Genomic DNA, 23937 nt, shown 5'->3' on the forward strand with positions numbered 1-23937 from the left:
ATTAACATACTTGTCACACATTAATTTTGGAGCACATGATTTCGCAAACCACGTCACGTCCCGTCAAACCCCAGCTTAGGACCGGCGGGCAATTTATATGAATTTTAACAGCTCTGATGATGAATACCCCCAAACTGTAGCCTTGTTAGGTCAGGGCGAGGTCATAAATTATTTCCAAATAGGGTTGTCGGCTACCAACAGTTACTTTGTACGTGTGTTGTATAAACAGTACTTGGAACCTTCTCACACTATGATAACAACCTCTTTTGTTCTTGTCTATTGTTGGCTACTTTTGTTAAAGTTAAGTTTCTAGGAAAATTAAGTCACTTTGTAATTCTGCGCGAATTCATGTTTTAATTTGAGATTGTAATTTTATTTGTGCTATTATGTTTATTTGCAGATTCTGATGTACTTCTTTCACGATCTCGATCCAGTTGGAATTCAATTGTAATTGGCTTATTTTTAGACAACATGTTATTGTTATTAACGTCAAGCAGATTCTAAATTGATGTTTATTCGAATTTAATATTAAGCTGGTACCTGTAACTTCAGTAACTGTAGATATAATCAAATGATGTCAGAAGTAAGCCAGCTGGTTATTGAACAAAATGAAAATGTTAATAAATTACATAAATTTATAGCCAAACTTTTCGTCTTAAATTACAAAATACATTTTTTTAAACAAAACGTTGTGCTATCTAGGTTACAATAAAATGCATTTGATGCGTTTAATAGATTTTTATGCGTTAAAGTTTGTTAGTACAAGTAAAAAATGAAAATAAAATAATTGATAATTTCGATATGGTACCGATTTTCGTATCAAGATCGCGTTGATGGTTACAAGCAGTTTCTACTGGATCAATGAAATTGTTACTTACAGGTATTTGTTATTTATTAGTTGGAGGTTTGCAAACACCAAACTGATACGAAATCTTTTAAAAATATTTTCACAAATAGTTCCTCTATGAAAGTTGATGTATCGTTAAGTGCAGCAGCAGAGCTGTTTTCTTGTACGTAGATGACCTGTTAGTGTCATACTTCTCCGAGTTCAGTATCACGAGTTCTTCATTAATTAAGTATAAACTGCTTGTACTTTACGAATCTTGACACATGATATATATAAAACCCACACATTATTTTATTTATTTTATAAAACATTAAGGGTCCCCGAATTTAGACATGACTTTCAATTTATTTTAAGGAAAAAATTCTCAATCGTTGCTAAGCAACATATGTATAAACAAAAGAAGCCCACTTTACATTTTCTACGCGTTGTAGCCCTTCATTGCTATTGTATACAGCTCTTTTTTCCCACTAGTCGTGTGAATACGCATATCTTTAGACTCAATAACAAAAAGTGAGAAAGCCTGTATTAGGCCTCGGTGGAATTGCTCCAACCAACGTTTTTTCAGAGCAAGAAACGAGGTCAGATATAATGGCAAGTCTTCATTTTATTTCATTGTGGCTATGATTACACCGTTATTCATCTTTAACAAGTCGCAATGAAAGGGCTAACTTTGTATAAACGCTGTTTTCTATGATAGCACTCTCAAGTTTTCTTGAGCGTCGAGCTTAGTATTCATTTGTATTTTCAAAACGCCAAAGAAATTATCAGCTGAGTTACTGTATTTTTTGTTAAGTTAAATAATTTCTTTAACACTATCTACGCTTATTAATAATTTATGCTATTTATATTTATCTATATACATGTAAAACAGGTATATAACACCAAGAATGAAAGAAAGTGCCAATGATATGTGTTGTCTAGTGATTATTATTAACTGTTAAAGATACAAAATTATTAACGCTACTAGTATTTACAATAAAATTATTGTTAGCTTATTTGGAAGAGGTGAAGCTCGATTCGATTCTGAACTGAATGTAGAATGAAGATTGATTTCTAAAATAGTTTTACTTAATACAGATAGTTAATCACCCGAAATTGGAGTAAACAATATAAGGGATTGTGCTGTAGTTTCATGTTCTTGTTTATATAAAACGGAAACTTTGCTTGTTGAGGAAATCAAGTTTAATATTTGCATTTATTAGACCTAAACAAGCTCCACCTCTCTCACTAATGGACAGTAAACATACTTCACTATGATTACGAATTTTCTGGTCATTAACGATGACTACGCGACCAGTATAACTAGAGGCTCGAGGTCAACACTTTGCTTATGTAGGAGAAAGATAAAATGGGCCTGTCTATACTGGTCGTTGGCTTACAAATTATTTTTTACTAGATTGTGATAGCAGCTATTCTAAATACGTATGTGTTATAAAATGTTAATAAGTGCTGTAAACACTTAGCTATCTTACGTCTATCACGGCCCTGAATGCACTTACGAATAAAAGACTATATCATGATTATTCATATCAATTTTATATAGAATCGTAACTGCTTTCAAAAAAGGCTTTTATGCAACTATTATAAACTGACACCGACTAGTTTGTCTATTTTAATCGTATTTTAAGTCTTCCAATTCGAATACTTTTGTAATATCATTATTCTTTTGGGCTTGCCATTTTCTATCCTTAATTTTTCTGGTTTTTCGCTTCCGGATGATGACACTGACAAATCTTTCCTTCTTGGTTCATTCTCTTATACATTCCTTACTAAAAGAATGAATTTCTTTTATCTTTTATTCTTTATAGCAAGCGACTTTTAAAAACATTCTTAGCACTATTGGTCAATATATATCAATAATGTTATGTCGAAGCAGACGATTTCCTTTTCTCCGTCTTATTGTCCCTTAATTTCGTTTCATCCAATGACTCAATCTTATGATCCCTCAACAGTGGCGTACGAGCATCCGTCCTCTCTTCATTACCTTTGTCTCTGAATATATCATTCTTGAAGTTCATAACTCTGACGGTGTTGTCACTCTCAACAGATTCCTGGCGGCTGCACGATTTACTGTGTTCCTTGTTATTATCATTCTCCTGATCTTCAGATTTTTCGCTATGATAGGCCATATTGTCGAAACATTGTGCGGGTACTATGTTCACGGATTTCATCATTGGTATGGCGATGGCGAGCGCAGGGCTCATCCCTTGGGGGCTGGGTGAGAGGCGAGTCGTGACCGATAGGTCCATTCCCGGCATCAAAGTTGCAACTGTAGGAAATAAAATGATCAATTATTATCATGTCTTTGACGAGTCATACACAAATGGTTAAGAAGGTTAATTTAACAATCATGCAGATGCATGCTCATTTATCCGGGATTGATATTATTGTTTTGGTAAATGAATTAGAATCAATATAAGGAAAACGAGATATAGATTAGAGAAAAGAATATAAGAACGAAATTTTACATTGACAGACTTTCACAAGACAAAACTAGTGCTAGGAAAACACGAACAGTAGTTGTACAATTTAAAAAGCACAAATATGACACTGTGTTAGTGTAGAATATTAGTGTAATCACTAAAAGTGTACCGATGTGACGGGCTGTGAGTTTGGTACTTCGTTTGTTGTTTTGTTTTGACTATTTAATGGTGGTAGAGGTGTGTGGTTGTTGCCTGAAAAAACACTGAAACATCACTATCTAGAACATAAGGGATCAACGATGTTTATTCATAATAATCGATCAAATAAGCATTCACGGATAATGCAAAATGAAATAACCATTAGAAAATTATTTAAAACTCATAATATATCTACGACAACACCAATTTTGGAAGCAAAGCAAGAGTTCGGGGGTACAAACACAGATATACAAATTCCCGAACCTTCATCCCCTCGAAGCAAAGGGACCTAGACGGTGGATCCAGTGCTGCTTGTAGATGCTGCCGTGTGCAAACATGATAATGACAATGGTAATGATTGATTAGTGACTAAAGATATATTAGCATTCCTGTAAGCTAAATCCGAGTGTGCAGGCGATATAGAAAGCCCGTTCGGTTCCAACGGCGTTGTGTGATGCTTTCTAAAGCATGTTTAAATTTTTTCTTTTGCAGTTGTTTGGTGTCGTTTGGATCATAGCCTCTAGCTCGCTACGATCACCATCTGTGGAGGATTACATTGCATAAGCTACTGTTAGTCACGTGACTAGGTTATTAGAATTTATATTACCAAATTCATTATCAATGACTTTGTAACGCAGGGCAACGAACGCTCCTAATTTATTTACAGATTCTGCTTTGTTCAGTAATTTAGGGATTGTGAACTTGTTTAAATTCTTTGAAACTTTCATGTTGATGCAAATGTTTAAGGAAGGTTTTGAGAACATTTCGCGAATGTAAAACTGTTTATTTATAAAGTTTATAAAGTTTAAATTTTTGAGTACTATTCATAGTATCATCAAAGTCATTGATAATGAATTTTAGCCACATCTAAATCAAACGCAGGATTATGCTCAATTAGTTCAGTTAGTTTGTAAGTTACCAATTGTATGGTGTATCTTTCATGTTCAATTTCACCAGTGAATGTGATCTGTCCATCTATTTTAGTGAAAAAACGCCAATTTGTTATCATGTCCATCAAATTCTGGCTCTACATCGTGAATTAAAACATTTATAGTGCTTAAAACTACAAGTGGATTACAAAGGCCTACTGTCATAGTAACATCTGCCTTCTGAGAAAATTTTGAAGAATATTGTACAGTTAGGCTATGGCTGTTTATTCCACAGTTTTAAGTGTTTACAGTGAGATTGTGAAGCTATGAATAAGTTTAGTAGAAATATTTTATTTCTAGTATTAGATTCAGTATTATCAAAGAATTCATTATTTTTATTATCATGCAGATTTGTATTATGATTATCATCATTAGAATTTTACTGTACATTAATGTTACCCACAGCTTCAAAATTTTGTGACATATAGAAATATAGTGGCTTATCATATTACTTACCCATGTTAGGGCCTATCATGTCTTTAGGATGGTTCGTTTTGATGGCATTCATTCTGCGGTTCACTACCTGAGGACCCATGCCTGGTGCTAGGGGGTTAGGAGCACCTGGTACTGGGGCACCTGGATTACCAATTTTCACTTTAACATCATCGAGATGATTTAATGCTACAACTTTATCATATAACTTGTGCATAGTGGCTATGATTTTACCATGATCATGTTTTGGTGCTAATGATCTATCAGAGATTTGACAGGTTTTTTAAGGGTAGGTTTGCTCAACGAATATATGGATTTTTGGAAAACTTACGCATGGGTGGCCTAGTAGGCTCAACGTTGATGACTCTTCGCCTCTTCTTGGGTAGTTTAGCTCTCGCTTGTGTGTGCGAGTAGTACATGGCGAAGTTGGATACTATGACGGGCACCGGAAGAGCTATCGTTAGCACCTGTTACAGAAAGGTTTTACGATAAACTTAAACTTTTGGAAACTTAATATTAATTTTTACACATCTAAAAACATGTTTGTTAATCGTGACGATATAATGCAGTTAAAAAGCGGTTAATTTTTTGTTGCTCATACTTACGCCTGCCAACGCGCAGAGCGCACCGACAAACATGCCAACATAGGTCTTCGGCGCCATATCACCATACCCAACAGTGGTCATCGTGACCAGCGCCCACCACAGCCCCAGAGGTATGCTGTTGAAGTCGTTGTGAGGATTCGTCTGTATCCTCTCCGCGTAGTACACCAGGCTCGCGAATATCACAATACCCAGTACAAGGAAGAACACTAGAAGAGTCAGCTCCTTCGCCGACGCCCTGAAGGTCTGAATCAAAATCTTGAGACCCGAGGAGTGTCTCGTGAGTTTGAACAGCCTCATGATCCTGATGATGGAGAAGAACTCCAAGATGTCCGCGTTCTCGACGTGAGACGCGTACTTCTGCAGGATGAGGTCGATGTAGAAGCTCATTGTGGCGATATAATCGATGATATTGACGGAAGATTTGACGAATTCACACTTGTTGGGTGACGAGATGAAACGAACGAGGATTTCTAATGTAAACCACGCGTTGCACACACATTCTATATAGAAGAAGGCTATATGGGCGTTTGTTTGCACTTTGTCCAACGCCCAGCCTTGCGATTGGTTGGCTGTCGTCACTGTATAGTTTCTAATCACTGGCACTCTCATGTCCGGGTGAGTTTTTAGACAGAACGATATTATTGATACGCATATGAAGAACACTGATATGACGCCGATGATCTGAAATTAAAAATTCTTGTTAGTCTCGTAACCCGCAAGTCTTACAATATTGAAGAGATAGACTAGTTTTTGTCACGCCATTATCTAGTCAATTGAGAGAGATCTATATATAACTATGTCCAAATTAAAACAACAGCAGACTTTTACCCTTCACCGAGACATCTAGACACACGGCAGTGTGTCCGCCAAGTTCGAGCAAAGAAAGCGACACACCGGCCGTGGGTTATATTACACGAACCATTTCGGGCCAAATTCGACCCCCCCCTAACTCAAAATCTATTTCATTTACGCATATCAAATTTCTAGTATCTGTTGAGACCCCCTCACTTATCTAAAATACAAAATTTCATTAATATACCTATTGTAGGTCTTGAGATATTGACGTCAGAAAATCGCTATTTTTACTATACACTCACTGACTGACTGATTCACTGACTCACTCATCAAAAACCTAGACCACTTCCAATGGTCGTATTGGCTTGAAATTTGGCATGGAGGTAGGTCTTTATGTCAAGGTAAAGGGAAAAATCTGAAAATGGCCAAGTGTGAGTCGGTTTCAAAATAATGAAGGTGTTTTATACCCGGTGTAAATTTATACCCCTAAGGAACTAAAACGAACTAAATTTATCTATATTTATATAATATATCTTCGAATGGTACAAAGGTTTGTATTTAGTCAAAGTAAAGTAAAAATCTGAAAACGGCCAAGTGTGAATCACTTTCGAAAATAACGAATGTGTAACTTTGATCCACGAACATAATATATGATAACATGTCATGTCAGACATTTGGTAAATCTAGTCCATTTAGTTAATCTAGTTCATTTCTTTGTAAGAAACATAGTGCATATTAAAAAATCAAAAAGATAGTATCAATGAGACATTTCTTTAACTAACTTCATCATAAGAAAAAAATAAAATAAACAACCTTACAAAAATAAATGAAATCCCACCCAAAACAAAAATGTGAAAGACTGCCAAGTTCGATAATATGGGAACGCTTCGCCTATAAAAGAAGTGAGATCTGAATAAGTACCAAGTTCCATACACATACCTCAGTTAAAAATAGTTACTTTTTAATGATGTTACTTGGCAAGTTTTAATAGAAAATTAAATACTTGATTCATTGCGTTTAGTAGGTTTATAACAAGGTGTATGAAAACTTGCCAAGTAACATCATTAAAAAGTAACTATTTTTAACTGAGGTATGTGTATGGAACTTGGTACTTATTCAGATCTCACTTCTTTTATAGGCGAAGCGTTCCCATATTATCGAACTTGGCAGTCTTTCACATTTTTGTTTTGGGTGGGATAAAAATGACTGCGTTTACATTGTTATGTAAAAAATAATTAAAGTAAATACAGGGCCTTTATTGCAGGAATTAAGGGTGCTTTTATTTACTGAAACACGAACGGTTAACAAGCTAAATGATAGTATTTATACAGAGCGGAGTTTTGCGCAAACGTTAAAAAGGTTGTTTGAGGAAAAAAACAAGTACAGTGGAAAGCTTGTTACTCAGTAATGAGTATGATAATGACAGTATATTTTGGACTTCATGATTGTCTAGAAATAACTGGCTTCGTGCTTTTATTTCCACCGAAATAGTAGACTTTTCGACTTTTGGTATTTCGAACAAAAATATACCTGACAATGTGCTAAGTGCTTTAACTTTTACATTATGTACGTTCATAAAATACTACCATGTTTTCGGAAAATTGGTATCAATTACGATTAATGGTTGTACTTTACTGGATTAACCGAATTTCAGCATAAACTTCGTTGGAACCAAGTTTTAACGTAAGCAATTTGGTTATCGGACTGCAAATTAAGTTTTTTAATGAAGTTTCGGACGCCAACGTTGCTGGCTGCGATGTCCAATATTTAATGAAATATCCAATAATTTGCCGATGAGACCGAGTGTAATCATCATTCATCAGTCTTTTTACTTTTCCAAAGAAGAAAATATTTTTAATCACTATGCTTGCTCAAAGCATATTGGCAATTTCAAACTATCTGTCATAGTTGTCGATAAAAAAATACTTGGTCCTTTTTAATACTATGCATTCTTACTATATGGTCAAAAAAGTTCCGTTTGAAGTATATGTCACCAAAACATGCCATGTTGTTGGAAATTAAAGTAAAAAAAGAAAAGAAAAAACAATGATACATTTTTGCAGTTTCGGTGCTACAACCCTGAAAGGTCTAAATTAGAATATATTAAAGATTAGCATAAATTTGATTTAAAACAGGCCTGTGGAAGGAGCTCGGTGTAATACTGCACAATATTTTACACTTCATAAAGTCAAAAGATTACATTTTGGCCTTTTAAAGTATTTTAAGTAGCACTTTTGTTTCAAACTGTTGGCCAGATGTTTTGAATTTAATTTGAATTTGTTAATATTTAAATTGGTGTTTCTAATAGGATAAGAACAGTAAAATAATAATTATTATTCGATTTTAAATAAGGTCCTTTAATTAGTGATATTTCACTGAAGTAGTGGAATTAGTCAGTCAGTGTTTTTTTTTTAAGTTATTTGTATACCTACACCTAACTTTATAACTTACTGTTACTACAAAAACTACAAAAAAATATATTTTCACTATACCGTAACTATTCTATATAGTTCTTTATTCATGGTAGTAACCAGCTGGCTCTCGCGATTTCATACTTTCCGTACCAGCATAAAATGTGGCCACCCGGAGATAGTTTAGCTTCAGTAGTTTCTAGGCCGTGAGCAAAGAACATAACAAGTCCTCCCTAAAATATTAGAATAGAAAAAATCTTCAGTTACCTTCGCAGCATTGGAACTGTAGGGCTCATCAAAGAGCGACCACATCTGCGGCTTGAGGTGCTGCCACCACGACACCGTGCCCTTCATGTAGTCTTCCTCGAAGCCGAACTTGCGAGCCACCTCCTCATCAGTCGGCTTCTCCGTGTCGAGGTCCAGCCGGTCGAGGACGGCTAGAGTTTCTTGGGTGTCTCGATGCTAGGAGAAAAAATATATATTTAGTTAAAGATCAGGCTAAATTTCAGCCCCGGCGGCTAAAACCCGAAGAAATAGTTCCAATCCAGTTGCGCAGGACAGAATTATAACGCATTTACGCAGAAACAATATGCGCTTTATTCACTAACATTATCCCCTAGGATGGCAATCCGATACAACCGGATTGAGATCAGGACCACTAATTTCTAAACATCGATCGAACTGCTTCGTAAAAGATTCCTGTATTCTATTATTTTTGATTGCATTTAAAGTCTCGAGACAATCAAAAATCGTAATGTACCATTTTTCTCATTAAACTTAAGATCTGGCTTGTGACTGTATTTATTTCTGCTTGAAGATACAAAATAATTGCGCCCAAAAAAAGTAATAGCGTAACAACGACCCATTAATTCATTAAACAGACAAATTGAAGGCTTTCAAGCAGAAATAATAAATTAAAAATAATATCAGAAGCCGCGACCGATCCGATTTTAATTTCGCATTTAAGTTGAAAACAGAATTAATTGGACAAAGGTTTCGATTTCGCGCGATATAAAATATGAGGGTAGGACCGCAAAAATATTTCATATCGGGCCAGTGGTCGAAATAATAGGAAATATCGGACCCACAATCACTGGGCCTGAAACCCATTGCTCTGGGAATGTAATTGGAATATATTATTTTCTGTTTTCGGTTGGTCAGAGAGGCATCAAGAATGTTTTGCATTTTTGATGTTTATAGTTACGGAACATTGGCTAACCCTAGTTAATAATCATTTCGGAGGTATTTCTTGTCATAATTTATATTTACTTTTAAGCCGAGAATAAAATCAAAGACGTTGAAGTTAGAGTGATGCTCTAGACTCAGTCTATATTATATATATGTAGGGAGTGGCCCCACATCAGGAGTTAGGAACTAGGAATGTGTTACAGTTTCGTCCTAGAATCATCATGGTAGGCGTGAGTATGTCGGGCGAGGAGAATAAAATTCACTGTTACAATACAATCAGCGCTTTAATCACACTCCGAAGCTTAACATCCAATAATTCTCAATAATCATGTAAAATAGGAAATACAGAACTCCATCGACACGCCACAGATCACGTGACCGCCATTCGCAAAGCCCGAACCAATCTGACTGACTGACTGTCATTAGAAACAAAAGGAACGGTTGTCATTACTTTTCTAGGCTGCCAGTGCTCAGTGTTGTGTCAAGAGCGAGAGGTACAATGAGCCTACAATAAACCTCCTTGAACGATTCCCATTGCACCTAACACTCTTTGGAGAACCACCACGATTTATCGAAGCGCCGTCACGGCCATACTGACTTTCGCACGTCCTCGTGCGCCTCTGTGACTCCAGCTTCTCTGTCGCTTCAATCTGTAATGAAGAACAGTCTGTACAAACATGTCACACGCTCGTCCATCTCTGACCACTAGTACTTCATTGTCAAGCTCTGACTACTCGTTCCCCAACGTCACTCTCGGACCTCATGTCCTTTGTCGTCACTCCCGGACCTCATGTCCTTTTTCATCACTCTCGGACTACATGTCCTTTGTCATCACACTTGGACCACATGTCCTTTGTCATCATACTCCGGACCACATGTCACCCCATCGTCAAACTCTGTCTCTTGTTCTCAGTCGTCAAACTCTGTCCACGCCGCCACGCGGCCAAGTCACAATGCCAACTCTCATGGCACCACACGCCACCTCGTGGCCAACACACAACGCCAACTCACATGGCTCCACACGCCACCTCGTGGCCAACACACAACGCCAACTCACATGGCTACACACGCCACCTCGTGGCCAACTCACAACGCCAACTCACATGGCAACACACGCCGCCTCGCGGCCAAGTCAAATAGTCAAGTCCCACTGGACTGTGCTAAGCGACATGGTTAGAGTCACCAGAACCTACAGCCAAGATAAGCCAGCTCTTAACATGACCCCCATGCCGTGCTACAGCGTCCCAGCGAGCACACACGAAAATCAGTCACAGTTAACACAGGTCGTGGAACACCGACCCAGAGGGCCAGTTCCTGTTATTCATTCAGTCATTCATCAGTCACACTAGACACGTGTCAACGGCCCTGCGAACTAGTCCCCAAGATCTGTCACATGTCATGGAACATCTGTCCCCACAGTACACATAATCAGTAACGGTTAAGTTAGTCACCAATCATCACTTTCAGAAGCCATCAGTTAGGGATGTCTAAGTACATAAACCACAAAATCAGCATTGTCGACGTAACTGTCATCATCACATGATACTTTCTAAATTACATGGTCGTGAACCGCCGTCTCGGCCTCCTAAGTCCCTTAGTCACATTAAAAGCCACAGTCGTAAAGTAAACCCACATGGCTCACATTTACTCTCCCCCGTCTCCAAACTACATAAATAACAAATCAGACCACCTGATCGTGACAGAGATGAATCTCGTCAACTCGGCCACAAACCCATCAACGGTCCACCATAGCATCGACGCGACCACTGCAGTCTCAAGCGCCGTCTCGGCTTCTAGAAGTGCAGACGAAGCCAGCATACGCAGCATGTGCAGCAACACCTCGCACGGCGCCCTCTTAGTAGACCTCGTTCTGTTCTCCAGACTTGGTTCACCTAAGATGATATCTGTTAAGCCAGAAATAGAAAGTGCTTAGGCAACCGATCAAATATTGACAACATATGGGTCAGCAACAAACCTTCTCGATGGTAAGACCTAAACACATGTTATGGGTTTTAAGAATAGCAATCACCATTTAAATGAAGAAACTATGTAGTTACATTAAATGCAAAGCACGAAATCAAAGAAAGATCGAATTGCTAGTCAGACTCAACTTGTAAATTACTAAATCGTTACAGCTACGGTTGTCATTTACATCAACGCCTTCTACTCGATAGGCTTCACATAACCGTCGTGTCCCTTAGCCGAGCTCACAGCCCATCCTGGCCTCCTAGGGACCACAACCACAACCACAGTGACATGACACCAACTGTACCACAGATGTATACGGGTCTCCTCCTGGTCACCCCGATGCCGTCACACAGGCCAACGGGTCTTTTCCAAGTCACCCCGGTATCCACTCATCATTGGTACAACTTAACGCAACGAAATTACCGAGTAGGTGAACGTAAAACCTTACCAAATCTATAGTCTGATGCACAATTCAATCAAATGACGCAATTGAAATATTCCAATTTGAGGTTTGAATTGATAAACAGAAACCAGGTCATCCCTGTGACCAAACATAAGATACACACTTCAGTCATCCCTGTGACAAGTGTTCAACGGCAGTCATCTCTGTGACTTCCAACTTAACAGTCAATCAACCCTGTGATTGAAGCGCAACACACAAGCATACACAGAGGTCAACCCTGTGAACCTAGCTTTCATCATCTACGATTTCAATAATTAAAAACTACTACCATCATTAATCACACATCAACATCCTAACACATATCGCGATTCTACACAGTGCCTCCATCAAGCAAGCAAATCAACACACATAACGCCTCCATCAAGCGCTATATGATTTGAAAGCAAAAAGAACCAAACGCCTCTCAAGCGTTATGGTTAGAGTTCCTCCGTCAAGCACTAAATCGAACAATACCTCCATCAAGCATTGTACCAGTAAACCAAACAAATGCTACTAAACCGAATCAAACAATGACGCAGAGACTGAACGAGACTGAATTATTCTAACTTTAGGATATTGATGAGATCAGGTAACTAATAATTTTCAACTCTGGGATCAAACCTGGGTTCACGGTTTTTGATTCTGATTATCTACGATTCCACTAATTAATAAGCGCTCCCACTAATCAACGAGACTGAAACTGCCCCTCAAGTTTATAAATGTCGTAAGACAAATAACCTCAACATAAAGCAAAACTGGATCGGTCTCACCGGGTTTCCACTCAACGTGCGTGACGATGCGCACATCGCTATGGCGCGCAGTACAGCAAGGCTTCACGTTCGCAGAAATCACGGAGATGCACGAGCACAAACACCCCGACCTCACGATGACACATTGGGCTCCTGGCAGGCAGCTGGAATGCTCCGCAGTAATTTTGTCGCCATATTATTGCACATTAGTCACCGTCATTGTTGAAACATGAAAGACAAATTCGGTTAATTTTCTAGCATACCTTCAATAACTAGCATGACATGTAACAATGGAAACCGATACCATTACCGTAACCGTGGTTACCATACTTTTACTTTCGTTGAAATACTTGCCAAGGATTAGAGCATTAGTACTAGCCACATTAGAGCCTATCATAACAACGACCCGGGTTAGACATTTAGGAGTCGCCGTCGCCGGATACGGCTTGGACGACACGATGATGATGATTAAACAAGTGCCGTAACTGAATAAGCTGTGTTAAACCAACGTTCTTTTTATACCCTCAACTGTTCCACATACTCTCTCACGCACATACACACACACCCACACAAACACAGATTTCTTTTCGTTCTCTCGGGTGCGATCTCACAAGTATACGCATCTTGTCCAAGTCCCAACAACCATCGTATGTACAACTGAACTCAATAAACTTACTAAACAGGTGAGCAACACCTTTACTGTAGAAACTATTTAGTAATCTGTAACTTTACCAAGAGATCTACAATCTGACGCATGTTTTAAAATCAAATTAGAATGATTGCTTGCACCCTTCCATAAACTTTAGTGCACTCTTAATCTGGAAACTAGCAAAACCACACTTTAATAGCCGCTAAACTGATTTCACATAGGCAGATTACAGAATAAGCAATCACACACAATACTTAGCTCTAGTAGACAGAAAGGCATAGAAGTGCCTGGCGACAGAGCACATCTTCACGGCAGAAGCCATTCTTTCCCCCTGTACAGTTCCTTGACGTCTCTTAACCGATTGGGCACGCAGATTGGTGGACGCGAAGGCAACCATTTCAAGTACTTAGAACTTCACCGATGATGATAGATGAGTGTGCGGCGTCGGACCGCGGACAACACGGCTGTCTAACGTGCTCCAACACCTACAATACAAAATCTATGAGACGCTACTGACTGCGCTGTATGATTGGTAAAATGCTGGGCATACAAAATTAGATTTGTCATTGACTCGTAAAGAAGATAAAGAAGAAGCTCTTGGCTAACTTTATTTAGGCAGTTATCTAACACGACAGCTAAAGAACACGGTAATTTCAAAACGATCATCACTGTGTACTCTCTACTACTAGCCAGAGTAAGATAAGCCATGCAACAATTCCAACTAGGCCTGTCTTGGGAATCGAACCCGACACTCGTTGCACTGCTATAGTTACAAGCGCGATATTTAGACTATGTAGATGTAGATTGCAAATTGTCACAAAAGATTGGATGTGCTACTTTCGTCAAAAGTATAGTAAAAACCATCAAAAGACTGAATTAAAACTGGAATAATCTCACCGGATTTGTAACTCTACGCGCTACATAAAACCTCTGACTTGCTGCGTAGACCAGGCGTCACGAAGCTCGTTCACGCTCATCTAGAGAACAGCAGCTTGAAATAACTTGAGAAGAAATATGACCAGGATATTTTTTCACACGTAGTACAATGGAACATCCGCGGACGGCTGCTATACTTTTTCACTTTAACTCATTCTGGAAGTTAATCTTCATGGTATCGCATATTCCTTGCATCGATCTTTGATATTAGCCACTTTTATAGCTTTCACCGCATCAGCATCAACGCGGATCAGCCGCGTGAAAATCGCGATCGTCTTTTGTGACGTCATCACCGTTCGGCATGGCAACAGCTCCATGATGTAGCAATGCGCGGAGCCGCGGAACAAATGAATCTTATTCCCCTCAGGTTTAAGCCCTGCGTATCCCACTTCTGATGTAGGGAGTGGCCCCACATCAGGAGTTAGGAACTAGGAATGTGTTACAGTTTCGTCCTAGAATCATCATGGTAGGCGTGAGTATGTCGGGCGAGGAGAATAAAATTCACTGTTACAATACAATCAGCGCTTTAATCACACTCCGAAGCTTAACATCCAATAATTCTCAATAATCATGTAAAATAGGAAATACAGAACTCCATCGACACGCCACAGATCACGTGACCGCCATTCGCAAAGCCCGAACCAATCTGACTGACTGACTGTCATTAGAAACAAAAGGAACGGTTGTCATTACTTTTCTAGGCTGCCAGTGCTCAGTGTTGTGTCAAGAGCGAGAGGTACAATGAGCCTACAATAAACCTCCTTGAACGATTCCCATTGCACCTAACACTCTTTGGAGAACCACCACGATTTATCGAAGCGCCGTCATATATGTATATCCATAACCGTCAATATAAACATTTCTAAACTTGCTGTCTCAAAATAAAAATATTTCCATCGAGTTAAACTGGCTGGAAATATTCAAGGATTTCACCAAACACGAAAGGTAAAGCTTACACAAATAAACCTTACACAAACAAGCCAAAAACCAAACAAATCTAGATATATTCATACACGAAGAGAAAACAAGATGCACATTTATTTGCCGAAGCCATTTCACCAGCGCTTCACGTCCGAATGACATGCTAACATATACGTCACGTACACTGCACTGCAGAATAAACTGCACACTCGTAATGCTCCGTGTGTTTGCAATGTGGTGTAAAATTTAGGGGAAAGTGGGAAGTTTTGTTTAGGGGGTTTTAGTGTTATGGGGTCGTTTTATGATGGTTTGGTAAGTGCATCATGTTGGTGGTGACTACGTTTTTTTGACTCTCTTATTTCCGGCGGTTTTAGCTGCACTCTGCTACACTGCTTCCCACACTTGGATTAAAACTAGCCGTTGTATTTTTGCTTTAAACTATCGGGGTGTCATTCTATTTAACCTGGTTCAATAGTTTCGACGTGAGAGCACGATAGATAGTAACTTTTTAGTAATAATATGGTTTTGTTTATCTAAACTTCTTCCCTCTTATTACTTAGTTTGGTATTTTAAGTTTTTGTAAAGTGTATTATAGTTTATTTGAGCTGTAATATTCAGCAAACCTAATTTTATTCACCCCCCATAAACTTATGGCTACCTCCGAGAAGCCTTAATAAAAACCAGGCACCCTTTACAACGTAGCCTTTTTAGGGTTCCGTAGCCAAAATGGCAAAAACGGAACCCTTATAGTTTCGTCATGTCCGTCTGTCCGTCTGTCCGTCTGTCCGTCTGTCACAGCCGATTTACTCGGAAACTATAAGTACTACAGTGATGAAATTTGATGGGAATATGTGTTGTATGAACCGCTACAAAAATATGACACTAAATAGTAAAAAAAAGAATTGGGGGTGGGGCCCCCCATACATGTAACTGAGGGATGAAATTTTTTTTTTCGATGTACATACCCGTGTGGGGTATCAATGGAAAGGTCTTTTAAAATGATATAAAGTTTTCTAAAAAACATTTTTCTTAAAGTGAACGGTTTTTGAGATATCAGCTCTCAAAGTCGTAAAAAGTATGTCCCCCCCCCTCTATTTTTATAACTACGGGGTATAAAATTCTAAAAAAAATAGAGGTGATGCATGCTAATTAACTCTTTCAACGATTTTTGGTTTGATCAAAGTATCTCTTATAGTTTTTGAGATAGGTTGATTTAACTGTAATTTACGGAACCCTTCGTGCACGAGTCCGACTCGCACTTGGCCGGTTTTTTCTAACTCTTATGACAAGCAGACATAAAACTACAAACTTGGCTGGACACGGCATGGCATTAAAGCGCGGACAAGTTCGTAAATCCACGCGAATGAGGAAAAACTTGGTGGTTCAAACGTGACGGATAGTTCAAGTGAGCTGTGTATAGTCTGGTTATTGCATTTTGATACGTAGAGTGAATGGTAATAAGGTTGAGTTTAGAATGTGATGTGTGATCAGCAAGTGTTGGTGCAGACCGGTATTTGTATTTTGACACGAAAGCAAAATCAAGGATTTCAAAATTATTTGAATCTATAAAACAGCGATTTAATTATGTAATATCTCCATCGGTTTGTTTATTTTGGAGATTTCTAGATAAAAGTTTATTTCAAGGACTGGTGCTTTTCCAGTTGTCATTCATTTATCTGTAAATTTTCACCCAGTTTTGTGTAATGCAAATAACCAATCACATAAAGTATAACATTTTAAACTTCATTGGAATTAGAAAATAACACGGCTACAGCCTTCTTAGTAGGATTTGAAAATCATCTTAAATAATCTAGAACCTCCTTTTTTCAACCGGTTAAAAACATTATGACGATAACCTCGACTTCGACGACTCGCTCATGAGCAGAGTATTTAGTTAATACTTTTTGACCATTGTAATGGTACTACTAACCATCTTCGGAGCAGCAAAGCAAGTTGAATATTATCGTAGCGTAGCATAATCATTATTTCAAGATAGGTATTCTTCAAGCATCTCTTACATAGCAAGAAGTATTATACGAAACTTTTCAAGACTTCAACAGCATGTTTTCCTATCCTAGCTCAAACTGTAAGTTATTCGCTCCAGTTTGTATGTACGGACATGTCGCGAAATCTGAGCAAACGAGGAAACTTTCCGTATGTAGTTAATATCAAAACATGTGACGACAAACTATGAGAGAAGTTAAAGAAGATTTGGATGAGAAATTGATCCTTGGTAATATGAAAGGAGATTTAGAAGCCTTTGGAAACAAGGGCCAAAAGAAAGATCGATTTTTTTTGATTGTCGTCCAGGTCGTGTCTTGGTTACTCTTGTTGTTAAAGGTATCAGTCATCTGCGCATTCTTTAGAGTTCTGAAGTTCAGTTTGATAGCCAAAGAAGCGTTAGGTCTCATAACTTCGACATTGTATACCTATTTATTACACGCTTAGGCTAGAATACTAAAGTTTCTAAATGAAATATCAGTGATCATATTAATACTAGTTTATGATTGAATGATCGAACGTTTGGAAGGAGTCCTAAAACGTAATAAAATTCTATAAATCGGTCCAATAGAATTGGATCTAATAAAACCCTTGAAAGCTCGTGATTGTTTCCAAAGTCATCTATAAATGAAGATTAGCCCTCAATTTTACTTGGAATATTAGTTTGAGCTTTTTCTAGGATTTCAATCGAGATCTAGTTAGCATACTCATGAATTAATATTACATTGAATAGGAAGTTTTTTGAAAAGCTATAAGATCTATTTCAAAAGAATTTCTAAAATTAACCTAACGTGTTTCGCTATATTGTTTCTGATGATAGGTTTTCAGGTTATTTCTTTTTACGTTTTGAATATTCCGGGATAAAAACTCTTAGGACCTAAAATGTTAGGAAAGATAGGTATGTAGCGTTAATTCCGACACAACAAATCGAGGGTCGGATGCAGTATGTTCGTACTACTTTCATACATTCTTAGGAACTAGGAGCACCCTTATCACGATCTTCAAAATGTTTATTGATAAAAAAGTAACTTTCAATTGTGGTAGTTGACTACAAACTAAGCCCAGCTTATATCTAGTGGCTCGTTGCTTAACGAAAGGCTCTTGAAACATCTTCAAGAGTATATTCCTTACCTGGGTGTATGTCATCCAGCAGCAGGGTTCCACCTGGTTGGCGTCCAGCCCCCAGAACTCCAGCTCCTCCTCGAAAAGCGGCCCGCACACGTCCGTAGGGTAGTGGAGCTTGCCGGTCCTGCAATGAGGAGATGGTTTGATTGATGGAATTCATGAAGGTAGCCAGACTGCTTAAGAAGAAAAAAAGTTATTGCTATTCTTAGGCCAGAGAATTATAACGCTCTTTATAATGACATAATATTGGTTATGTATTATATTGGGTTCAATTTTTATTATTCCGCACTTACGTCTAACATATAGCCTTCAACAATATATGGTACACTAATAGGTCCTGAAATAAGCATGTTCAGGCAAGCAAACCAACTCTTCAGCCTTATAATATTAGCATAACATATAAAAAGTAGCTAAAGCCACAGGATTTTTCCTCCCAAATATATCTCCAGCCATCCGTTATTTTTACACTCCTAGATCAACAGGCAAATAAATACAAGCGAGGCGGAAAATAACCAGCCATTTGGTTAAAGACGGCAAACATACGGACTGACGGAAAAATGTTATTCCACTAGCACAATTACGAGGGTATCCGATTTCCATACATTTCAATAACAAAAGGATTGTTCGTAAAAGGTTATGTACAGTCAACTTCAGGTCAGTGGTAACAGTTTTATGGGAAAATCGTACTTATTACTATTGAGTTAAGGTGCATGACAGTTACCACTGATGTGCAGTCTACTGTACATATGTTCCTTTTTGGGTGATGGATGAAAATTTTGTACTATTTAATTTGGATGGGATAATCCGATTCGTGGAATGTTGTTTTGTGTAGAGAGGATTATATTTTTATGCGTAGCTGTTATTCGAGATACTGGCTCACTGGTTCCAGTATTCGGATAAGGTTTTTTTGATGCATAAGCTTTATTACTGCGAATTTTGATTAAAATCCTTGTTGTAGTTTTGTGTGAAAGAGTTATAAAAATGCACATATCGAAACCTTAGCATTAATATTTTAGTGTGATGGGCAGGTCTCGTTCACTTTGACTTTAATTTTAATTTTTTGAGCTCAAGCATAAAAAATACATAGCTCAATCATAGTAACACACACTTACACTGGTTTATTGCTGAAATTATATTTACAAGGCAACATAAAAAGGGCAATCTTATGGTAAGTTGGGCAATTTATAAATATACTTACAAAAAAAACATGATTCTGAAAATAGAATTTCAAATATGAACCCATCAAACATTCAATAAAAAAATATACATAAATATGCACATTTACCTTTAAGTATTTACAGCCAATCACGTTAAAGAGACGATAAAATATATGTAAGTACGAAAAGTAATCACAGTTCGATATTTCAATTCTTCCCTTTGATACAAGCTACATGGAAGCTTCGGTTTTATATTTATTCCTTCAGTTACAGTAACGAGTTTCGCCAATAAATTTTCTTATAAAACCACCCTTTTAGGCGATAAAATATTCCTGAAAGTATTCTTATGTAACGTCGAGTATATAATATGTTCTATACATAGTTAGGATTGAACGTTCGAGTTTGGGCGCACCAATTATTTTTACGCTCTTTTCACTTTAGAGATTTGTAAATAGACCAGAGATTTGAATTCGTGTGATTTAAATGTAAATTGAATTTAGAATAATAAAAGAATTCCAATTTCTAATTCTGAAATTCATTTTTAACTCATTTGTTGAAGTATCGCCATTAAATGTAGAATATAAGTTAAAAAAAAGAATTTTCGTTCAGAATAGTGAGCTTTAAAATTGGAACATTGAAATTCAATAACTTCAGAATAATCAATTGTTATTCTGAACTACGAACAAATGTTTCAATAGTCCATTAAAATTGATTGGACTCCCACAAATTGCATTAGAACTAGCAATATTTAAAGCTGAATCAACATAGAAAATTGGATTTAAATTCTAACTTCACGCTTGACTGTTAGTGTTAGTTCAGAACTGTAGTTCTGACATGCTGTCTGTTTGTTCACCGAACGTAGATTCCATTTCCTGCTGTCCAGATGAACTTAAATGATATTTTGCTTCGTGACTCGGCTCATACTTATGTTTTCTAAGAGGGTGCACTTTAGCTTCTTGGTGAAGATGCATTTTTGAGCTTGTACTGAAGGCATCTAAATATATAAAACTCAAAGGTGACTGACTGACTGACTGACATAGTGATCTATCAACGCACAGCTGAAACCACTGGACGGATCGGGCTGAAATTTGGCATGCAGGTAGATGTTATGACGTAGGCATCCGCTAAGAAAGGATTTTGATCAATTCTACCCCCAAGGGGATAAAATAGGGGATGAAAATTTGTATGAAACTTTGTCAATTTTAAACCGATCGGACTGAGTCTTTGCATGCATAAAGCTACTATGGCGTAGGCAACCCTTAGGAAATGATTTTGATAAATTCCATCCCTAAGGGGATAAAATAGGGGATGAAAGTTTGTATACATCTTCTTAGATTTTATGAAGAAGTCCTGATGACGAATCAGAATTTTATGATGACGTTCGCTTAAATACGATTTTGATTAATTCAACCCCCATTCAACCCCCACGGGTGATAAAATAAGGGATGATGAAGGATGTAAAATGTATTAGTTTGAACCTATCAGTACGTAATGGAACGAACAACATAATGTTTACTTCTAAATGTTGAGAAGTTCTGCCTACCGCTATTAGATGGCGCTGTGCATTTTCGTCTCATTTCTGAAGCGCGGTGTTAAGATTCTCCGCCAGTTAATTACCTTCGAACTGAACTGTAGGTAATCTATTTGTTTAGTTGCTGCGGATTGCCAAAAACCATACCTAATTAATAATAATACTTCTTAACGCGAGCGAAGCCGCGGGCAAAAGCTAGTAAAGGAATAAAGTTCAAATCAAATTGTGATTGTGTATTGACAGCAAAAAAAATCTGTCTTCAATTTTTTTTCATGATTATCTCTCCGAGATATAGTAATGATTATTGTGTACCATGCTTCAGTCAATTACGTTGCAGACTAGAGAGAGAAGAGAAGTATTGTGAACAATTCTATAAGCTGTAATATTAGTATGAATTGAATACGCTTGAGAAATACCTACTATTTAGGTATTTTTTCGTTAGTGTGTAAAATCGTCAAGAGCATATTCTAAACAAGATTTCTTTAAGGTTTCCAAATTCCAAAAATAAACAAGGTAAGGGTACTTCAGTATATATTTACAGCTAAAATTAATTTCATTGATAAAGACCAAAGTTTGGGCAACTTTGAGAAATTCTTGATTATTTTGGGGACAAACCCTTTACTAAGGCTTAGATTGATTAATGTAAGTTTATGTTTAGTTCCCATTGATTTATGTCCATGGCGTTATGGTATTTAAGCTTTTTAGGAGGTACTGAATCAGAATCTCGTGCATGAAGATATTTCCTAGATGTTACCATAGTAATATAAAGTCAAAAATCTTTAGTTATTTAGAATTTTTATTTTTTATTTGCCCAATTCTTGACCGATTTCCCAAAAATTAGGACGTTCTAAATTTAGATGCTTGTATTTTTTTTCTTATGCTTGTGGAAATTAACTAACCATTCAAGTTTACTGCTGACATAAATCATCAGTACGTTACAAAACATATTATAATAAAGCCTACTAAAGAACTTCACCAACAAAATGTTGGCCATTTTCTTTTCACTAACATAACCACAACCATCCTTGTAGCCTCTACGAAATGTGTTACGGAAAAATTCATATATCATGCCTTTGGTACCGCTGCGAATGTTCGCTAAACCGCAGGTTTCCCAAAATTCTGTGGTCACTGTCCTCGTCCCCTGTGGCTTTCACGAATATTTTGGACCTTAGACCCAAGGTTAGGCTTACCGCAACCAATGTGTAGTCTCAAAAACTAGTAGAAATAGAGTATAGAAGACTTTTTGGATATGCAGTATACTTTTTGGAGAGTTTAGAATATTGTGGAGAAAAATTATAGAAAAAAATTCTTTTCAACCAGAGAATGTTAATAAAATAAAATATTTCTGCTAGCATAATTCTTAATTAAATATAACGCTTTTATAATAAGGTCATTTATCATCACAATCTTTAGGAAAATCCCTTTGTAAGCTGAAACTCAAGTTTAATCGTTAGTACTTTAGCTTAGCAATTTTAGATTTTCATATTCATTCAAAACCTAAAAACAATGATGCAATCATCCAAAATAGTAGTTAAAACACAATCCTACATTTAACTTTAAATTCAAATGATCTAATTAAATAGCTAATCAATCCGAAGAAATCCACTTATATTTTCTAGTAGATAATACAAACACCTAAAGAGCAATTTGCCAAAACACTGTCGACATCTAAATATAGAGCTGCGAGAATGTCAGACATTTATACAAAACATCTCTTTTGTTCTGAAATGTCAATGCCATGAAACGATTGTATATATCACGCCCAGAAATCTTATTGCCTACCCTCCACCTAAAATAAAATAGGGATAATAAGTATTGTCACAGCTTTTTGGGTCGAAAAAGACGTAATTTTTTTGTTTTCTGTAGAAAATTATAGGTCACGTTTCTTTTTGTGTAATATCTGTATTAGGCTTATTATGCTTGTATTAAAGAAACAGCTTCGTATAATGTTTAAGGCGTATTTTCATAGGAATAAGAACTTTTAGACTTTGTGTTTTTTTAAACGATCGATGTCGATGAACTACTTTGATGTTTTTATCCTGTCTCTATTACGTTCTTAAACACACACATTTAATATCCATACAAGTATTATAAAGCTGAAGACTTTTTTTCATTTGACCGCATGAATATTAGAAACTGCCAGGCTTATTTCAGTTTTAGAAAGCCCATTTATTGAAGAAGGCTACAGGCTACTTTTTATCCAGATGCATGAAGTACTTCTCACACAGGCGGAAGCTAGGAAAACATATACCACGTCTTTATTTTAATTAAATATTCTACAAATCCCTTACCTGTAATAGTTCAGAACCTGCGCGAAGACCCCAGGATGCCTATCGAAGAAGTACTCGTTGAGCACGGGGTCGTAGTTGGCGAGCGCCTCCGTCAGGCGCGACAGCCGCGTCGCCGGAATCTTCTTCAGCGTTGCCTTGTACGTCTCGTGGCGAATCCCTCCCACGTTGAGGACCACGCGGTTCTCCGCGTCCATGTTTAGGAGATTCATTTCTGGTGGAGATTTTAGTGGTTAGTGAGGGTTGTTTAGGTGAACTTGAGGATATCAGTTACTTGGTATGGTAAGTTTAGGGAATTTTTGAGCATGGTGACAAAAGTGGTGTGGCCCAGTTTGGGTTCCA

The 23937-nt window shown here is 37.4% G+C and overlaps 1 protein-coding gene across 5 annotated transcripts in view; it reads right to left on the reverse strand.

The window, feature by feature from the left end:
• Positions 1 to 2118: 2118 nt before the first annotated feature.
• LOC110376725 (potassium voltage-gated channel protein Shaw) overlaps positions 2119 to 23937 on the reverse strand; it is an 82946-nt gene continuing 61127 nt past the window's right edge. For 2 of the 5 annotated variants that reach the window (XM_049846146.2, XM_049846131.2), the window contains 7 exons: positions 23599 to 23809; positions 18626 to 18743; positions 8908 to 9102; positions 5435 to 6115; positions 5161 to 5296; positions 4854 to 4973; positions 2119 to 3116 (listed from right to left, as the gene is read on the reverse strand). In XM_049846146.2, coding sequence (XP_049702103.2) covers positions 2710 to 3116; positions 4854 to 4973; positions 5161 to 5296; positions 5435 to 6115; positions 8908 to 9102; positions 18626 to 18743; positions 23599 to 23807 — 1866 coding nt within the window. In that variant the 5' untranslated portion in view covers positions 23808 to 23809 and the 3' untranslated portion in view covers positions 2119 to 2709. Of the gene's footprint in view, positions 3117 to 3439; positions 3523 to 3732; positions 4010 to 4853; positions 4974 to 5160; positions 5297 to 5434; positions 6116 to 8907; positions 9103 to 18625; positions 18744 to 23598; positions 23810 to 23937 lie in introns of all 5 variants that reach the window. The other 3 variants (XR_007511624.2, XM_049846149.2, XR_007511623.2) reach the window with 3 other exon arrangements.

The sequence above is a fragment of the Helicoverpa armigera genome, chromosome 18 (assembly GCF_030705265.1).
Source record: "Helicoverpa armigera isolate CAAS_96S chromosome 18, ASM3070526v1, whole genome shotgun sequence".
Taxonomy (NCBI): Eukaryota; Metazoa; Arthropoda; class Insecta; order Lepidoptera; family Noctuidae; genus Helicoverpa; species Helicoverpa armigera.